Below are 20163 nucleotides of genomic sequence, written 5' to 3'. Positions count from 1 at the left end.
CAATGTGTAACGTAAAAATGAATTCGTATATATTAAATAAACAGCTTAACAAAGAAATTTCAAATATTCATTGTCGTAAACATTCAAGTACTTAAAATACAGATTTCAGATAAAAAAAGAAAAAATACATTTACGCATATTCTATTGAAAATATTAATAATGTTGTGTGTTTGTATGTGATATTTTCAATATATTTTTAATGATATTAAAACAATAGAATCATATAGAACAATTTATAAAATAATAATATGACGTAATACCTAATACAATTGGATATCTTGTACGATCTATCAAAATATGTATAATTATTTTGGATATTTTTAAATCTTTGTAATTCAACGTTTGCAATGAAGAAATTAAATAAAATTACAGAATGCACGGCACTGTTAGCGCCGTGTTATTACTGCGCGCGCAGCATTGCCTGAATTCGTTGGTTCTGACAGCCTGTCAGGGACCGGATATTTTGTAAACAACCGAGCGAAGGGTTAATTAATTTTGCCCACTTTTTTCCACTTCCTCTGTTTCTTTGCCGGTTTAGCTTATCAAGAACACATATTCAATTATCATGGACTACTTTATACTACAGATATTAATCATGACCCAGATAACCGGTAATAAAAAGATGCTATGAGTATTTCTCTAATATGATAAGCTAATATTCATTTAAATATATTATCATATTATGAATTCGAAAATCTTATATATTATTAATTTTTCATAATTTGACACGTGACGACATTTTAGATTCTGGATTCGTGTAATTGTAGATAAGAAAAATAAAGATTACAAAATTCAATTAGGCACGATAATTTCATCTATTAAAATTATTAGTCACGTGATCTAGATTCAGAGAATTTGCTTCAAATTTCTTTCGATTTTCCGAATGTTTATTGTAAATAAATTCAAATTCTGATACGTATATTATTTTATGCATATACAAGTATTATTTGATAATATTTTGCTTAACAACAACGATTTATAATTATGTACTACATATAATAATTATTATATGTAGAATTACATATATTTGTAATTTCTAAAATATATATATATATATAATTATAATAATATAATATACAATAATATTGGGAAACACATACATACACATTAAATACACATAAGAATGACAAAATATTGTTTTATTTTGAATATTAATATTTCTCCTATAGTACATACTTACAGTATTGTAATAAGTGTTTCTCTAAACGAATAAATGATATAAAATCGTGACCGTGTATAATTAAAAATTTTAATACTAATATATTTTATTATAAATTAAAGTCTTATGTACCTGTTTTCTTTTTAATATATATTATGTTTTGATTTAATTATATAATTTACGTAATTATGAATATACATATTCATAACTCGAAACATAAATACATATTCGTACATTTAAAAATCATCGACAAAGACACGTGGGTGAATTTTACTTCATAACTTTCTTTTTTATTATTACGGATTGTTAATTAATGTACATAATAACATTTGATAATAATGGCACGTGGTAAAAGATCATTTCGCGGTGGGAAAAGGAAATTTCACCGATCCGATGATCGACCAAAACCCAAAAAGAGTAAATTTAACCTAAAAGAGGCTTCGTATGTCAAAGATCGTGACATTAAAAATAAGGAAATTGAGAAACGTAGGCAAATGTTGGAAGAAGAAAAGTTACAACAACGAGACATAGAAAGTGACAATTCTGGAGATGAACAAGAGAATCCATTGCAAAACTTGTTATCCTCTTTTGTAAACACAACTAGTTTACAAATTACTGCTATTGAATCTGATTCAGAAAGTGATGATTTTAGTGATAAGGATGACGTTGAGGAGAGTAATGAAATTAGTGACAAGCTAACAATGGAATCTAACAATATGGATGAGGAGGCAGATTTACCAAGTGATAGTGACGAAATAAAAATGAAAGATGCTGACGAAGAAGATCCTGAAACTACTCAAGAAGATGCTGGTTATTTGAAGGATCCATTCTCAATTCATCTTCATGATGATTTAAGCGATAAACTTTATGAAGCAGTTTCTAATGTCCCACAAATTGTAGAAACGCAAAAGATAATATGGCCTGTTTTAGGCAATCTTACATGTCAAATACCAAAATTTTTAGATGATGCTAAAGACACAATGAAAAAATCTAATATTTCTGTTTTAGAATATAAACAATTTTCTAAATGTGGTACTGTTCCTCAATTAATTGATAATGTAAATTGGGATAAATTATATGTCAAGTCTCAAATTCATGGCAATCTTACTCAAGCAAATTATTCAAATACAAAGGATAATGCTAATACAACTTCATCACCTATGACTCCTTTACAAAGGGAGCTATTTTCAATAATAAATAATTATCAAGATTTATACTATCCTGAAAGGACTTTTTCTAATGCGGATCAAATAAGATTTGTGTATTGCTTACATGTAATTAATCATGTATTGAAAACACGAACGAAAATATTGCACCATAATGCAAAGATAACAAAATCAAAATGTACAAACATGACAGAAATTCCAGATGAATATAGAGACCAAGGTTTAGTGAGACCAAAAATTTTAATAATTGTTCCTTTTAGGCATTCATGTCTAAAAATTGTTGAATTATTGATATCTATTTTAATTGGAGAAGATAAAGGTGGTTCTGTAATGAATAAGACAAGATTTATGGAAGATTTTAGCGGCAATGAATTAGCAATGTCAAAAAAGAATCCAAAACCTGAAGATTATGAACTGACATTTCAAGGAAATACAGATGATACTTTTAAAATAGGAATTGCTATTACAAAAAAGACTTTAAAATTATATTCAGAGTTTTACTCCTCCGACATAATAATTTCATCTCTACTAGGTTTAAGAATATTAATAGGTGCAGAAGGTGAAGCAGATAGAGATTATGATTTCTTAGCATCAATAGAATTATTGATTCTTGATCAAGCAGAATTGTTTTTAATGCAAAACTGGGATCATATGATACATATATTAAATCATTTGCATTTACAACCAAAAGATTCTCATGGAACAGATTTTTCTAGAGTAAGAAGTTGGTGTGTGAATGGATGGACTAAATACTATAGACAGACGTTAATATTTTCAAGTATTCATGTGCCTGAAATTTATGGAGTATTTAATAAGAAATGTTACAATTATGCAGGGAAAGTAAAAATAATAAATCCTATTTCTCCTGGATCTATTTGTCAAGTAGCTGTACAAATTCCACAAGTGTTTCACAGATTTGACACTTCGAGTCATTCTCAAGCCTTGGAATATAGAATGGAGTTCTTTATAACAAAGATACTACCTCAGTATAAAGATAGAATAATGAATCATACATTGATTTTTATACCATCTTACTTTGATTTTGTGAAATTACGGAATTATTTTAAAAAAGAAGAATATAGTTTTGTACAAATTTGTGAATATTCTAAAGATGCAAAAGTGGCAAGAGCAAGAGACATGTTCTTCCATAGTGATGCACATTTTCTCCTATATTCAGAAAGATTTCATTTTTTCCGTAGAATAAGAGTAAAAGGTATAAGGCATATTATATTTTACGCACCACCAATCTTTCCTCAGTTTTACGTAGAAATGTGTAATTTAATGCAGGAAGCTAATCAAAATCCACGTTCAGGTTCTGCAAGTAATATGACAATTACTATTTTATATTGTAAATATGATATTATGCAGCTTTCTGCAATTGTAGGATCTGAAAGGGCGAATAAAATGTTTGGATCAGAAAAATCCATCCACATGCTTATGACTGGTGAATAGGAAATAAAAAGTACGTCAAATTCTTTTATATAATAGCATCGGTATCGGATGTTATCGATGTTGTGACTGTTAATACTATTAAATATGTAAAAATGTAAATGCATTAACGTTCGTAGTTCGTATTAGTATTAACAGGAAACATTTTTATCTTCATCGTTTTGTTTAATTTCTTTATTATATTACTATACAATTTTTAAATGCATTGAAATAAATACAATCTTAATTACAATTATCCAAACGATTTTGTTCACAGAATTATTTTTACGTACCAATAGTATAATTCCGCAATATTACGATTATTTCAGCAAAGAAACATAATTTGATCTAAAAAAGTATTCGTTTAGCATTTTATAATTATTTGGATGTAAAGATTATTAAATTGTTTTTGTCGTTATTAACTAAATAATTGTTATATAAGCATTATAACAAATCTAAAAGTTTTGACAGTAAAATCTAATTCTTCTTTTAATTACTTTTAATATTCTAACATATTAATTAATGTTAGAATGCGTTTTGTTAGATATTTCTTTGGTTTCTGTACTTAGACTAGTTTGTAAATCCTCGAGTGTTGTTAGCGAGGGAACAGTCGATGATTCAGCAATCTCTGTTAAGGTAGTTAATAAATCCTTCTGTCGTGGAGTGGTTATGATTTCTGACATACTTCGTTCACTCGCCATGATCGTTAATTTTGTCGTCATTTTTTCTGTCTGCGTATCTGAAAAAAGAAAAAGTAATTTTTGTTTTATCGCATCTAGATTAACATTTACAGCGATCCGCGATTTCAAGATAATGAATTCCATGTTGATAAGTCATGACAAGAGTATAATTACACGATATATTTACACTATAATTGGCTAGTTCATAATTCGAACAAGAAATCGATTTTTAAAGTTTTTAAAACGAATAGATAACATCGCAGCGATTGGAGGATTTGAAATCTGTTTTTATCGTTCATAATAGAGCGATCGGTGATATAATATGATAATTATGTATTACCACATTCTGATTTTGTATTTGTCTTGGTAGGGACGTCTTTCGGATCCCACAAGAAAGTATAATACAACGATAACAGGATAGCTGCCATGCTAACAAATATAACATAGGCAACCACCGTCAATACCCGTACCAACTTTTGTTTATGCTTTGGTTCGTAGAGCTTGTCTTTCCTTTCGTCTCCTGCAAATCGAATTTCATTGCCTGCTGGTTTATGTTCGCGATTTCCCAATGTACGACTAATGCTTGCCATTACGTTTTGAGCGCTCATTTTGCGCGGCAACTGCATTCTCGACGTACTGATGTTTCAAAGAAATCCGTTGTATTCAATTTTCGACGTTAAGGTCATTAAGTTCATAAATGAGTTTTATGTTTCAGTTTTGATATAAAATTTCCATATAACATTATAACATTTTAGTTTCTATAATATTAAATCATCGTACAAAAATCGTAATTGTAATCATAGTAATTCGATGTAAGGTTTCGAGGGAAATATCGAGGAAAACATTGTTTTCATCGTATGTTACGTATTTATAACTTGCTTGATCATTAATATTTATGAACGCTCAGTAAACTTTATAAGTTTATTACTGTAAGCTTTGTAGCTTAAATATATCTTATGTTGAAGACTGTTACGCAGAATGCTTTTGCGTTCGACAGGTTACGTACATATGTTTGGTCGAATGCTTTCTACGATTTACCACCAATATTTCTGTAATCCTCGCGTTATCAATACGAATTCGAATCCACTTTTGTCGATTTTTGAATTTCCCAATTTAGTAGACAGTTTGGTTTACTGATAGGGCGTTCCCGAGCGAATACTGCGAGTATCGGGAACAGTGGTAGGGAAGTGCTTAAAACTTCACGATAATCTGTCAAGAGGGAGATAAATTTTCGAGAATGTAATATGTTGAGGGTTTATATTAACGTTTTCATTATTCTACAACTATTTCTGTCTCCTGACTACTGGATCAACGTTTCTCACAGATACAGCTGGTAAGACACACTCGTCCAATGATATGTATCAACGAGTTTTCACTGCGCAAGTCTCGGAATCTTGACTCATTGTGCTTCGTTCTACAAACTCTAAGGGCTGCTTAATTTTACGGAATACATCGTGGAAAATGCCCTTAAACCGTATAATGGACACCGTCTCATTGTATTTCCAAAATTTATCCATCCAAAACTATCTCGTATGTTTTTCGATAAATATACCTGCTTAACATATTATATATTGATCGAATCATTGTTTCTGTTTATGACTAGAGTAACATTTTGATTTTGTTTATTTTAAATAAGCCTTTTTTGAAGTAAAACATTCAAAGGTAATAATGTTTAACGTCAGAAACAATAAGAATCTCTCTGTTTCATTCATATTATATAAGATAAGTAATATACCGAATTAAAAGAATATACATTAAGACATAGGTATAAGTACTAGATCGGTTTCGAATTGAAGTGCTTCTGTAGAAGTGACAAAGAAATGATTAAAAATGTTACACAATCATTTTACGTAAGACTGAGCTTATGTATTGCTTCAAAGTTAATACTTGCACGTACAGGTCACGCAAAACAGGATACATTGTCGTTCCATACAGGATGCTATTTACGTAAACATAATCATTCCAATGGATATAATTCGAAAGTTACAAGTGTCAGGAATAGAAGCTGCTAATACAAGAGCCCATAAACTTTAGTCAAAGCTGATAGGGTTTTCGTTTCGAGAGTAAAGTGACTTTTACGACATTCTCGTTTTACATAAGAGGCGCGCCTTTATTTTAATAGCATTTAGTAGCATTGTTCTTCGATCTCGGATAAAGATAGTAGTACGATCGGTAATCGTTATTCAATGGATATTTCATATATTTAAGAAGAAATAAAAAAGGGAAAAAAGGAGTGGATATATCTTTTCTTTAGTTTGATTCGCGTATACCTTCATTTAATGATTATACTTCAGCATGTTACTTAAGAAGATGGAATAAAATAAAGTTGTTTAAATCAAATAAAGATTAAACAAGTTTGTTCATAGGAGTAGTAAGATTTTTCTACTGATGCAACGTTAAAGAAGCCATAATGGATCGACCTGACCCTGTTCTGGTCATTACGTGAACAATACAGATAATCATCGTAGGTCAATTCACCGACTATTTTCTTTCTAAGGTTTTAATCATGACTTTTCATTGGAGTTATGTATATGAAATATTTTTATGCTTTGCCTTTATTGAAATATAATTGTATATACCTAGCTACGCACGCGTGTAAAAAATATATTTGTACAAAAGAATAAATGATCACGTTCGTCGCTTAAATGAACGACAAAATATGTGTAATGTCGCACATTTAAAAAGGTGGCTTACAGGTGAGTCAAGCGGAAAAAAATCAAATTATAGAAAATTTATTTACCTTTGAATTTCAACGCAATGTTTGCCAGTTTTCCAGGTAATTTGTTGGACTGTTCAGGATATTCTAGACGATTTTCAAGTTTCAAATTACGAGAAGAATCTAGAGTTGTTTGTTTATTTAAATTAATTGCTTGTTTTATATTGTTGATATTATACGCGCGATCTTCTCTACTATTTTGGATATCGAAATTTTCTTTATCATTTATCGCCATAATTGTCATTGTAGTATCTACAGATCTTGCATCGGACAAATGTACTTCAGGATACTGGGGCGTTTTAACTTTCACACTTTTTTTATTAAACGTTTCAGCTTCCGATTTAAAGCTTGATAGAACATTATTTTTGTCTTCGTTTCGATTGGTAACTGTATTTTTCGTAAAATTGTAATTTGATGGAAAAATATCTTGAGGTGATTCAGAATAGTTTGTGGTATTTGTAAAATGATCATTATTCGTTTCATTTCCAAAAATAGTCGAAGACTCCAATATCTGGAATGCACCATTATTACCGAACATACGATTCGTAATTTTAGTTGAATCTTTTGTATCTCTTCCATTTAATTTTCTTGTTAAGTTCAACGTCTTTTCTTTTTCGAATGAAGTATAATTAAAGAAATTAGACGTCCCATTTTCTTGAGAGGAATCTTGAACAAAAGAGTTCGGATTATTGATTCTATTTTTCCAAGATTCGATTAAAGAATTTGGTAATAGAAACAAAGATTCGTTTAATTTTTCACGATGCTCTTTTACATGATCGTAATTATTGACAGACTTTTCTATGTCAACAATACGACCCAAGAACAAAACATTCGTAGCATTAGAATGTTGTGCGGAGTTGTTGGGATCATCTTGCACAGTCATTTTATCGCCTTGTAAGTATTGTACTTCGGGTTCGGAAGATAATTGAACTGGTCTTCGCATGAGCCTTGGATTAGGTGGTTCCCAAAGAAATAAGTAATACGCGCTTAAGACAATGGCTACGAAACTTACAGAGAACATGTAAGCCATCACAGTGACTAATCGTATTATTTTCTTGGTCCTTCGATTTTCATAGATATCCGTCTCCTTTCTCGAGCTTTCACCACCGCCAGCTCCTTCTTGAGGAGCCCCATCACTGTTTTCTTCCTTGCTCATCGTAATTTGAATTTTATTTGTATTATTGTATCAAACTCTGATTGAGAACTTATATTTCCCAGTGGATTTCTATCAGTTTTATATCCATTCTCCTAATTTTTCTTTTTATCTCCATTTTTGTTACAATTCTTCTTGCGTATCGTTGCCATCTTGTAGAAATATAAATTTACATTTCACAGTAATTGCGGAGAAAAAGTTCACCGAATCAAACACATGTGCAACCAAACAGAAACGTATTAGGAAATCTTCCGTTAGTTCTTTATATTTTTCATTAATTTTTAATGTTTGATTTTAAGTACGTGAACGTAGACTCTGTAGCCGATGTTTATTTTTCAATATATTCGAATTATTTGATATTTTACTCTTACACCTTGTACTAAGGTGGAAATGAGAAAAGGAAGACAATGTATCGTAGGACGCGCTTCGGTAGCGAAAGCACGTAAGACTGCAGTTCTGAATAAGCGTTCGTAGAAAAGCACCTTCCTTCGCCACGTGTTCGAATCACGCGCAAGCGTTCTTAAGTCGGTACGTATTGTACACGAGATTATTTTTTGCTTGCAATTTATTAGACGCTTGTTCAGTATTTCAGTAGTATCTAAAGATATTTTTATTGAAGTACGATAAACTTTGTATTCGATTAACATTTCCAAATATTTTTAAACTTAGATTTTGGATCATCCCAACTTTCATCACCCCAAACGGTAATGTCATCTTGCATTAACAGAGTTTCAGAGAATTCAGGATCTTCTTGTTCCTTTTTCGAAACTTCTTCCTTGTTCTGTTCGGATTGTAGCACTGATTTTTCTAATACCACTGTTTCTGACGATTTTGACTTTTTGTTTGTCCATGTATACATCAACCTTTCATTTTCTTCTATTTGATCGTGTAAGGTATTTTTACTGCAACGCGAAGATGATTGTTTCATATTATTACAGTTACATATTTCTAAAGAAGTATTTACAGCAACTGAATTTTTTTCAAACTGGTTGTTTTCAAAAGTTTTCACGCTACAAGCATCGTCTCCAAGTTGCTTCGGAGGATTCTAAAAACGTTTTAAACTTTGTAATTAGATTAAATGCGGTTTATAGCTATGATTATTTACGCAGGATAGAGAACTATTATACCTCAGGAAGCGAATTTGATCGCGACGATAAATTATGTGAATTCGATTCTCGAAATTGTCGAGAGTTTTCGTTGATTCGAGGATTTGCTACATACGGTAAATTTGGGACACATTGCTGATTGCTCAAAATTGTAAAAATTTGCGTCAACAAGTCGTTTGAACCTTCGGAGCAAGGTATTGGAATTGTCGTTTGAATACTCTGTCGGGCAATCAATGAATTTAATGCCGGCATCAATGCCGGAGCATAAAGTAATACCGCAAGTCTGTCAAAAAGGAACCAAAATATGAAAAGAAACCAAAAATTTCATTTCTTATTCTAATGTCTATCCCATACCTCAACAATTGAATGGTAAAACTATTGGGATCTAACAAAGGATTCCACGTAGGAGATTGCACCATAGGAGTGTAAGCGGTATGAACGTTGCTACGTGGAGTTGGTATTTTCTTATGTATTTCTTTTTTCTGTCTCTGGATCATACGCGTAAATTGTCTGGATGAATCGCTTGTACAATGTGTTCCTTCATACGATAACTTCTTTGTATGATTGTTCCAATAGCTGCGATTGCCTTGAGGTGTTTGAACACGATTATCAAAATTATCTTTTCGATGAACATCCGTATTTTCGAAAAATTTAGTTCTTTTGAACATACACTTTTCTTCGCAATTGGTATTTTGTTGCTGACAATGAAATGTAGATTGATCGGAAATATCGCTGTTAAACTTTGATCCCATTATAGGTCGAAATTCTGGTGTATATACAGCAGGTTTAGTCTGCGTATGATCTTCATGTTTAACATCGGAGTCAGTATAGTAGGACGTTTCCGGCTCATGTTTCTTGTCGAAGCTTTGGCATACTTCCATCGACGCCTTTATACATCGTTGATAATTATATTAGTTCCGAATCGTTTACAAAATAAAATTATATATTTTGTAACATTTAATTAACTTTAGCGCGATAAAGAACATGTTATACGATCTTAATACCTTTCGTGTTTCAGGGGGACCGAAATGTTTCCTCGATTTACCAAAAGTGATTTTCGAATGATCAGAATCACATTTATCTGCAGCTTTTTGAATCTCACTATTTGCCTATAAAGAGATATATTAGTAACATAATATTTCAAATTATTAAAATTTTTATATATCTTGATACGCGTACTTTAGAATTTGTTGTTTTGTATCTCGACGAATCAATCAATTGACTTGAATCCTGTGGAAGTATCATAGCAATATTGTGCATCGAACAAACTGCTGTTGAATTGTTAATTAGTATTCTTGATTGAAATGAGTTGCTATCAGGCTCTTTTATAGGATAAATATCATTCTGTAAATTCTGAAAGAACATACAAGCGCAAACAATCATGTTTCAACTTGCTGATTTTTAGACGAATACCTGTGAAGATTTTCCGTATTTCTTCCAATCTGGATCATCAAAGGTTTCATTAATTGAATCTTTATTTTTTTTCATAGTGTGACGTTTCCTTTGTGATGAAGCGCTAATTTGTTCTTGATTCTTTTTGTACTGATTTCTTGGAAGAGTTCCAAAAAAGTGTCCGTACTTTGTAAGGGAACGATGTTTCCAATTTACATCTGTTTGCGACTTTAGAAGAATGAAATTAAATATGAAGAAAAGAATATTAAGTTCAAAAAATTAGTAAAATGGCAGATGATGAAAATACCGATTGATGTACGGCATTGGTATTTCGTGTTATTATAGGGATTAATGTTTTCACTCTTGTTAATTCTCTTTCCATAATTAGATATCTTTCTTTCATTTGTCTGATATATTCCAATAAATATCGATTAGGTATATTCTCAGTATTACTAAAGCATAATTAACAAGTTATTTTATGTTTCCTCTTGACAATTCATTTCACTTAAGAAATTCAATTTCTTGTTTGTACTAACGTTCGGAAACATAAATTATTCGGCTGGCCATGGTCATTATCTTCGAGAAGAATAAAATTTAAATCAAACAAGAGTCCGTCGTTCCTTAAAGATGGTATATTTACTAATTCGTTAAATGATATCCTATGTCCTTGATTTGCAGAAAGTTGTCGAATATATTCATTACGTCTTTGATTGCGTTGATTATCCATAAGTTCCAAAAATATTTGTCGTCCAAACATACTTGTTAATTTTGTGTAAAGAAATTCACAACAAATTTTGACGAATTTGTACTATAATTACAATTATTTTGTATAATCTTTCATATAGGTTGTGTTTTCCATTGTATGTTCATCTTTTTTTGGAGGGCGGGGGAGGGGGGGATAGAATAAATTCTATTTGAGAAACTTGAACATCGATTTAAAATTGAGTCGTTACTACAAATTGCTATATTTGTATTTTTGTTCATTCTATAAAATCGTCTCTCTAACCCACTAACACAGTGTTTTACACAATGTCTAGCTTAACACAAATGTATATGACATTTAACGAAATGATAGTACATATGTATGAAGATTTATTCTCCGTATTTTTAAAATAAAGTTTGACGTTTCCTGTGTATATTTGTTCAGTATCTTCTGATTAATGTTAGCATGCATATAGAAATTTGGTATTCCGTATTTATTACCTGTTACTAGCGATTGTTTTATCACACCTTATTTTTACAAATTTTGTTTAACATTTTTTCGTTCGTATATTACTTTTTTATTTATTATTGTTGTATATATCTCCAATTTTGTATTTGAAAATGAATTAACATATTTATTAAAGAGGCGCTTATTAATATAAGTACATTTTGTAAGCACAAGGTTATTACTGTGTTAAATAATGTAAATCATAATTCTTGTCAATTTATTTTTTGATGTTTGTATATCCACACATATAACTCTTGCCAAGTTTCATGTATATCGTATGTATATGTACTATAGTAGGCATTTTTATCTTACGTTTTACGTTACATGTTGCAACTATGATTCGTTGTACGTAAATTAAACGATACTTTGTAGAGCCTAAATGATTTGTAGCATGTATCATTTTACGGCTTAAGGAATTCCGAGCATGTTTGTTCGGAAAACGTGCTATATATGATTAACGTTGTAAACAGAGATGTTGGTTTAGCCCTGGTAATGAAAGGTATATGTAATTTTCTTGTTTTGTATCATCTTTTTATGGTGGAATGGTCAGTCTTAACAGAGATTTAAATACGTCAGGTAGTGTGAGTATAATAGAAATTATATCACCCATTATATTATTGTCTTGTATTCGTTTTTATTGGTATTGATATAATATAAACATAACCTCTTTCTTTATAATCCTTTGCCATTCATGTTTTGACTTATATAATTTATATTATATTAACATCATAATTACAATAAATATTACAGACCTCCTCAAAATGTGATTCTCATATATATTGTACTAAAAATTTATTGAATGAAGCAATTACTTATAAATATACATTTATTAGGGAGCTGTATTTTTCGATTCGTCTTATAACATGGATGAAGAAGAGTTTCATCTACCTATATTAACTTCTGAAGAAGTACAATTTAAAAAATTGAATACTATACCAATTGTGTCTCTTTCCCTTATATTTAGTGTAAGTGGCAACTTCTTTGAATTATTTAGAGGATTATATAAAAGAGATTGTTCGTCAAGCAAATACTATGTGTTTATTTCAAATTTTAGGTGTCTCTAGAAATTATTGGAATTATATTTATATCTGTGTGGCCTGAAGAAAAAAATAAATGTGATACATATTTTATATACTTGTATCTTCACTGTGCATACTGGATGATAATTATGTTGACAGATTATTTTGTAAAAGCAAAGCATCATAAACTCCGTATTTATGGGTATCTTGATTTTTATCAGTCAACATATCAACAGATAAGAACACCTCTTTTCATAGCATCATTATGGATAACATGTTATCTATTATTGGCTGTGATTTTGCATCACACGCATAAAGTTAATTACGAACAATACTGTCGTGCTTCAGAATGGTTCACTCCTCTAAATTACATAGTGTTGTTGACCACAGTAGAACTTACAATTATTATATCAGTTTATATACATTACATTAGTAAGTATATGAAAAATTATTGAAGAATTTATAATATATAGGAAGTTGTAAGGATATAAACATGGTTTTTCTTACAGAAAAAGTTTTGCGATTCAATCGATTACGTCCTCCAGCTGATGTTGCTAGAGAAGAGTGGTCATCTTCTTTTACTCAAGATACATATGCAGGTAGCAGTGAAATAGGTTGCTATCATAGGAGATCTAATTTGGAAGAATTGCTTGAAATGCAGGCTGATTTAATAAGATATTTAAGAGATCGTAATGATAAATTCAGTCATGCAATAATGTTGTTGGCAGCTCAACGTAGATTACCTGAAACATAGGGTTGTGCCCTATATAAAATACAAGCTTAAGGTAAAGCTTTCTCATTTTTATTCGAGGACTATAATTGATATCTTTATATTTTATGGAATTCAACTTGTTTTTATTGTTGATATCTCTTTGTTAGTTCTTTCATTATATATACAATATATACTAAATACACTAATTTTTAATAGCAGTCATAACCTGTTACATTTTTACTTGAATCTAAGGTGTGTACTACGTATTAATATTTAGAAGTTCTCTTACACAAATTACTTTTGCATTAATTTACACTAATTTGAACTGAAGTTATATTTTATCAATAATAATTATTACGATTAAAAGAGATATCGTATAAGAAGAAATCAAAAATAATTTCTGTGATAAAAAATGTATATCTCCATTTCAATAAAGTATATATTTTTTTCAATATACAATTCTTATAATTCTAATTACACTTTACAATTCTTATAATACGTATATGTTTGTATGATGTTTCTACAATTAGGCTAGCAATATCTTCAATACATAATATTTATTTTCTAAGGTTTTACTACAAACGTTATTATTACAGACTATTATATGATAACAGAAACAGTAATCGTCTATTTATTTTGCATTCTTTGAAATATTGTTCCATTTTTTCATTATCAAGTTGAACAAATATATACTTTTGATTTGAAAACTAATTTTTAAAGATTAGAAAATAACATTATCGGGAAAAAGAGCGAGATTACATTTTTTTTACATTGCGTGCTCGATTTATTATATTGAAGGAGTTCTTAATAATAGCGAGGTTAACATATATGCCGAATATTTCTATTTATATACTTTTTTACATATGTATACGTGCATATTTCTATAAATGCCTAATAATACCTAATTTATGTCAATAAAAACTTAATGCAGTGTGCACGTGAAAACAAGAAAGATCATACTCGTGATTTGTTGGTCCGTATTTAACTCGAACCTTTAGTATTTTATAAGATACCGCGAAATAAGGTTCTCAATAACTATTTTTTTTACTGTATAACTGCATTGTAAGGCTTCTTGTGGATAAACACCTTAGACGATGAGATGTATCATATTAAAAAAGAAATCTATTTACAGAAAGTTTACGTGTGTTACGGCAGGCTTAGAGTCCTATGCTATCATATGTATGTATGTTTATGGTATATAAAATTATTTACTTATACATATGGAACACTCAAATATACAATGCTATAAAATGTAGAAGCTTGTACTTCATCGAGATGTACTACGTAGTTATGATTTCGACGTTTTTCTTGGAAATGAAAATATCCTATAAATGATCGCGTATTAAAATCAGTGCTAAAACCGAAGATTCTCGCTATTCAGGTTAGTACTATATCTCGTTCCTTGTTTTTTGAAAGTTTGTACTACACTTTTAGGCCAGCCATTTTTGCTGCGTTCATACATCGGATACATCTCATGGTTTCAAGAATGTATACCGATTGTTTTTTATTATTGTCTTATAGAAGAAGTTTTTCAGACTTCGTGATAAACGCAAATCGAGATAATCTTCTCGAACTAATTAATTTTGAACATTGTGCCAAATTCTTCTAGTGTAATGAGCAATATAACCAAGTTTCGATTGATCGTTTTTACTTTTATAAATCTGCTGTTTGCAATGTAGATGTTTCCTTTTTATGAAGTAAAAACGAACGTGGAAACGTTGCGGCGCTTCGGATGTAATTAGAGCGAGGCGCAATAACTTCGTTTCACATTGAAGGACTGAACCATCGCGCCAAGATTTTCCTCATGGCTATAAAGTTCTAACCAAATTTTCTAAGGGTAAGCAGTTGTTGATCAAGAATTTTGTTTCTAATTTTCGTATAATTTTGATCGCTTTTATTCAGAGCAACATTTCGCATTGCAAATGGTTGTTTAAAATTAATTCCCATAAATTTCATTTTGTAGAAATTAATAACTTTTATACCATAGAAATATGCTTGTTTAAAAAATAGTTTTCTCTTACATTTTAACATTGCTGTATTTCCTGTTCAATCGTGGTATTATCAGTATCGCAAAAAAGTATTTTTAATCTCATGCAACATTTTTCGGAAATTATTTAATTTGTCATCGCGTTTAAAGAATCGACGCGCATCGCAAAGGCGCGGTGGTCCCAATCATACAACTGCTTTACGCGACCAATAATGATAGAATCACGCGTGCGTAGCTCCCACTACGTTTCCGGTTGCTGAGAGTTGCTCTTCGGCCTCCATCATTTTTAACTTTCTCACTACTTGAGCATGTTCTTCGAGTAGCCTTGCGAATTCTCCTCTTCTAGTTTCGGCTTCCACTTGCATTTGTTTAATTTTTTCTCGAGGTCCGCCTGGACTGTCCAGTGGAGTTTGAGGCGATGAATTCTGAGAGCTGTTTTCATTCGATAAACCATCTAAATCCGAGTTCTCGCTTGATATCGAATGAGAATCGACGTCATCCACAATTAAACTGTAAATTAAAGAGAACATTGAAATCTGCAATATCTCTTCTATCGACAACTTAACAATTAATATTTTTATCGATTATTGGTATGATTTTTAATTCGGGAGATACACAGTCTTCGTCTTAATTTTTAGTAAAAAAAGGAAAACAATTAAAACATGAATTTGAGGCTCGATTCAAGCACGAGATATTTTCGGAAAAGATTATTGTCGCTGGATACATAGATATTACTATTTACCACGATTAATAGTAATCAAGTAATTGTAATGAGTAATGGTAATCAAGACGTCCATTCTGTATTTTGAATTTCAGTTTTAAGAGCGCAATTTGCTGGCAGAGAGGACGTGATTTTTATAGTTGGTCTAAACTATCGACGTTCTGCCCTGCAGCATTCTAGTGGCAACAATTGTCGCTTGCGTCAATGTTACGTCATTGGTACTGAAGCACGTAGTCTAGGCTATGGATAACGAATTGATTTTACGTAAAACACTGTATTAGAACCCTAAAAATATTTCAGTAATATTGAAGAAGGAAACGACATATACGAAACTTTTTATTATCGAAACGAAAGTGTCGGTTTAATTGTACCGGAAGAACATTCTGTTGAGGGGTAAAGGGGAAAGGAAGAGAGTCTACTCATTTGCGTCATGATCTATTATGCTGGCTAAATGCCGGCTGCGATATAGTGATCTTGATAGAAACATGGCAATTTTCGTAATATATGAATTATTATCGTTAATCTACAAATCATAAGATTTCGAAATCGGAAAAAGTATTTAGATAAATATACTTGTTTGTTATTAGATTATAGAGTGATCAACGAAGCCAAAATCGACGTATTATTTATGTACTAAACTAAATTCATGTTTCTCATTCACATTTCATTTTTTATTACTACAGGCTTTCGAGTACGCATTTAGAGATGTGTGCTTGATTCGATCGAGATAACTGAGTATATTCTTAAGTACAAGGATTAACATTGACTCTACCGTTCTCCTATTTCTGTCACACGATACTTTATACGTATTTCTTTTTTGTTTTTTTGCCTTTTATCATACAATATCGATCAAAATCAGTTGATTTTTGTAAGATTTTGATTTTATAAAGATTTACTATCGCTTACCTGAATGCACCGTAAATTTCTCTTCCTGATGCCATCGTCACTGCGATATCAGGCAACGACCCTGAAACAAAGAGTCCTATGTCTGTGACGTAAATTCATTAATTCCGAAGGAATATACAAACACGTGAACGGGTAAAGATTTATGATAGGATAATTTTACGGGTAACGCAATATGTAGTGACGTTGATTGGTTTTTAAAAATCATTCTATTTTTTTCATCGAGTGACAAATAGCTAGGCCCACAGCTCTGACGCGATCATTGTATACTCTATGTCGAGCTAAGAATATTATTAAATACTATTTAATTTTAAGACGGCATAGCACGGATAACGTTTCATTCGCTTTGCCAGACAATGAGATTCTCGTACGTACAGAACGCATATCGAAATGAGTAAATAATTTGTGAGCATTTTGGCAATTGAGTCAAGATGGTTGACTCGATTGTCCAAAGAAATATATAGTCGCGTTACGCTTTATATCGTAGCACACTTCTCTGGCAAGGGCACGATGCGTAAAAGAAGCTTCATTTATTTCAAGACAACGGACATACATATCGGAAAGTACAACTATTCAGACTCGATATAGCATAAGACAATGCTTATCTTGGATCGCTCGTGGAAAAAGATTTTTCCCAGAACAGATTAAAACAGCTACAAACGATTCAACGATAGTTACTTTATTTGTGGTGTGTAATTCTTGTTTCCTGTTTGCGCGAAAGGAGCAAAACCAATTTTCGATCGAAACGAAATCAATTGTCTTCGCGTTGGACGAAAATATATTATCTAATATTAGCATTGACACGCTATCATCTACGTATATCATTTATAAGGCCAACAATGTGATTTCCAGTGATTTTCTTACGTAAATTGCATTGCATCGTTTTATTTAACGAAGATCGATTGGCATGCCATTGATGTATTGGTCGTTATCATCGATCATAGAGCAAACGATAAAGATCCTATAAAATATGCTTTCGTTCGAAGAAGTTGTTAGGTCAAAAAGAAATTGAATCTCCGGTAAAAAATATTATTCGTCATAATAAGCCAATAAATAGCCGACTATTTTCTGTGAACGACGTGTACAAATTTATCTGATGGAAGCGAACCAAATCGGGTGCATTTACACGTGTACGCTTCACACGTCATATCCTACGTTACGAACCACGCGAATTTCAATTATACTTTACTGAATGCATTTCGCCCTTGCTAGTAATAGCGGCGTTTAAAAGTTCGACGATGAGGTCAGAAAATGAGAGTGAATCGAGAGAGAAGGTGCATTATCTGTGATAGCTAATTGCTGAGAAATCGTGATTATCGACGGCTAGCGCGAATTTGCCAGAATAATCGATGATGTATAAGGAAGGTGGTATCCCGATCTGTCTAAAATAGAATCACGAACGCGAATACGACGAGATCGAAACCTTGGCCCCATAGAGCAAAGCTTACGTCTGTTTCGTTGATAAAATGATTAATTAAGCACCGCGTGAACTAAATATCTCCTCCTATTCAAGCATCGAGATCTTAACGAGCAATCACCTTGGAAACACATTTGACCAACGATGCTACATTGTGTCTAAAGCATGTTAATTACAGTAAAAAAGATGCGCGAAAAGAAAGTACCTATATGTAATATTCCGTTACTAAATGTTACTAATTGTACATTCGGTTATACGCACAGCCGTGAAACAGCTAAACACACAGTTTTACAAGCTATACAGAAGGAATTCTCTTTATTTGGCAGAAGCTGGGAATCGACCTTTGTAACCACACGGGAAGGAGGATCGAGCTCGAGCGAGGAGAGCTTCGCGACCTTAGACAATGCGACCTGTACACGAAATATCCACGAACCGTGACCACTTCTGCGAGCTAAACGCAAGAGAAACGAAGAAGGTAAGAAAGTCACGAGCCGACAGAGAGGAAAGTATCCTCTCGTATTATTACACCGGATAAACGTCAATGCCGTTTAGAACCAGTTGTAACGTTTCTACTCGAGATTCCTGTGTCGATCTTGAGCTGAACATTTTCATGGCGGTCTGTTAAAAGCACTTTGCTCTAATTGCATACCGGAATCTTTGACTCAAATGTACGCGTAAAATACACAAGTTAATACGTAAGTGTCTGGACCATGCCTGCACGAGCGTCAGTTTCGAATGTCAGCAATTTCTTTTCACTCTCTTTTTGTTTCTTCAAATAAATTTCTAGCGAATGCGGACGATTTCTAGCGAAACAAAATGACTGGACAACGAACTTTTTATATTTTACGTAGGCTGCATTTAACAACAGTACGAAATTTTGATGGAAGACGAAGGGATAAATGTAATTACTTACCTCTGACCATCTGTGTTCGACAAGTTCCTGTCGTATGAGCAACTTCTCTCGTCTCTTCTTCCTCCTTTAAATAAAAGTTATGGAAGAGTTTGGCAAATTTTCTATGCTTGATAACGAACAGTATGAGGGGAAAAGAACAAAAGATCCTTAAGCAGAAGAATACGTTTCAATAGATAGGGCAGTGAACGCATCCAAAGACACGACACGGCAGAACGTACGACGTTCACTACTCGAGAGACTCGCGCAGACTGATCTGCTTGGCCTCTATCGCCGCGCTACAACCTCAACAGCAGGTTACCGCTTTACCGGAGAAGGGGGATGCAATCGACAAATTTTATTTCATGCTACCCCGCCTTTTCCTTCTTATATTCCTTCTTCTTTCATACATTCAAGAAGCTTCCGTTTCCATTTCGTTCATAGATATGCTTATTACTAATCGAATGCCAAACGAATCAAGACAATGGAATACGCGCCGTCGATA

At 31.9% G+C, this 20163-nt stretch overlaps 6 protein-coding genes across 8 annotated transcripts in view; 2 read left to right on the top strand and 4 right to left on the bottom strand.

Annotated features, from left to right (window-relative positions):
- The window catches only part of LOC139992332 (uncharacterized), a 261704-nt gene that overhangs the window by 219059 nt on the left and 22482 nt on the right, over positions 1–20163 (bottom strand). The gene's annotated exons all lie outside the window — the stretch shown is intronic.
- Positions 1210–4015, top strand: LOC139992335 (U3 small nucleolar RNA-associated protein 25 homolog). The gene has a single exon (XM_072013092.1). The coding sequence runs from the start codon at positions 1498–1500 to the stop codon at positions 3775–3777; it is 2280 nt and encodes a 759-aa protein (XP_071869193.1). The 5' UTR covers positions 1210–1497; the 3' UTR covers positions 3778–4015.
- Positions 3899–8739, bottom strand: LOC139992353 (uncharacterized). The gene is made up of 2 exons (XM_072013134.1): positions 7174–8739; positions 3899–4492 (listed from the first exon to the last, which is right to left on the bottom strand). The coding sequence occupies exons 1-2, from the start codon at positions 8303–8305 to the stop codon at positions 4269–4271; spliced, it is 1356 nt and encodes a 451-aa protein (XP_071869235.1). The 5' UTR covers positions 8306–8739; the 3' UTR covers positions 3899–4268.
- Positions 8941–12142, bottom strand: LOC139992345 (uncharacterized). The gene is made up of 7 exons (XM_072013111.1): positions 11108–12142; positions 10822–11028; positions 10588–10761; positions 10413–10517; positions 9763–10295; positions 9430–9691; positions 8941–9347 (listed from the first exon to the last, which is right to left on the bottom strand). Exons 1-7 carry the CDS (start codon positions 11201–11203, stop codon positions 8943–8945), a joined length of 1782 nt encoding a protein of 593 aa, XP_071869212.1. The 5' UTR covers positions 11204–12142; the 3' UTR covers positions 8941–8942.
- LOC139992362 (transmembrane protein 192) lies at positions 12339–13852 on the top strand. Of its 2 annotated transcripts, none has more exons than XM_072013149.1 (4): positions 12339–12586; positions 12844–12975; positions 13065–13461; positions 13539–13852. In XM_072013149.1, the coding sequence occupies exons 2-4, from the start codon at positions 12874–12876 to the stop codon at positions 13781–13783; spliced, it is 744 nt and encodes a 247-aa protein (XP_071869250.1). In that variant the 5' UTR covers positions 12339–12586; positions 12844–12873; the 3' UTR covers positions 13784–13852. The 2 variants fall into 2 exon arrangements, with proteins under 2 accessions (XP_071869250.1, XP_071869249.1); XM_072013148.1 differs by having other exon boundaries at positions 12339–12591.
- Positions 14163–19957, bottom strand: LOC139992369 (uncharacterized). 2 transcript variants are annotated; one of them, XM_072013159.1, is made up of 3 exons: positions 19683–19957; positions 17356–17431; positions 14163–16238 (listed from the first exon to the last, which is right to left on the bottom strand). In XM_072013159.1, exons 1-3 carry the CDS (start codon positions 19690–19692, stop codon positions 15950–15952), a joined length of 375 nt encoding a protein of 124 aa, XP_071869260.1. In that variant the 5' UTR covers positions 19693–19957; the 3' UTR covers positions 14163–15949. The 2 variants fall into 2 exon arrangements, with proteins under 2 accessions (XP_071869260.1, XP_071869261.1); XM_072013160.1 differs by having other exon boundaries at positions 17356–17416; positions 19683–19953.

Source organism: Bombus fervidus, chromosome 11 (assembly GCF_041682495.2).
Source record: "Bombus fervidus isolate BK054 chromosome 11, iyBomFerv1, whole genome shotgun sequence".
Classification (NCBI taxonomy): domain Eukaryota; kingdom Metazoa; phylum Arthropoda; class Insecta; order Hymenoptera; family Apidae; genus Bombus; species Bombus fervidus.
This window is presented reverse-complemented; position numbering and strand designations above follow the sequence as displayed.

What these genes read in the sequence shown, in the direction of transcription:
- LOC139992345 (XM_072013111.1), bottom strand. Translation starts at nt 11,203, where the DNA reads ATGAAAGAAAGATATCTAATTATGGAAAGAGAATTAACAAGAGTGAAA. An exon ending in CCAATGCCGTACATCAATCG is followed by an intron (nt 11,029 to 11,107) that starts GTATTTTCATCA and finishes ATTCTTCTAAAG; the next exon opens with TCGCAAACAGATGTAAATTG. An exon ending in TTTACCATTCAATTGTTGAG is followed by an intron (nt 9,692 to 9,762) that starts GTATGGGATAGA and finishes CCTTTTTGACAG; the next exon opens with ACTTGCGGTATTACTTTATG.
- LOC139992335 (XM_072013092.1), top strand. Translation starts at nt 1,498, where the DNA reads ATGGCACGTGGTAAAAGATCATTTCGCGGTGGGAAAAGGAAATTTCAC.
- LOC139992362 (XM_072013148.1), top strand. Translation starts at nt 12,553, where the DNA reads ATGGTCAGTCTTAACAGAGATTTAAATACGTCAGGTAGT. An exon ending in ATTTAAATACGTCAGGTAGT is followed by an intron (nt 12,592 to 12,843) that starts GTGAGTATAATA and finishes TACATTTATTAG; the next exon opens with GGAGCTGTATTTTTCGATTC. An exon ending in AGTTTATATACATTACATTA is followed by an intron (nt 13,462 to 13,538) that starts GTAAGTATATGA and finishes TTTTTCTTACAG; the next exon opens with AAAAAGTTTTGCGATTCAAT.
- LOC139992353 (XM_072013134.1), bottom strand. Translation starts at nt 8,305, where the DNA reads ATGAGCAAGGAAGAAAACAGTGATGGGGCTCCTCAAGAAGGAGCTGGC. An exon ending in CATTGCGTTGAAATTCAAAG is followed by an intron (nt 4,493 to 7,173) that starts GTAAATAAATTT and finishes TTCTTTTTTCAG; the next exon opens with ATACGCAGACAGAAAAAATG.
- LOC139992369 (XM_072013159.1), bottom strand. An exon ending in GAAATTTACGGTGCATTCAG is followed by an intron (nt 16,239 to 17,355) that starts GTAAGCGATAGT and finishes TTTAATTTACAG; the next exon opens with TTTAATTGTGGATGACGTCG.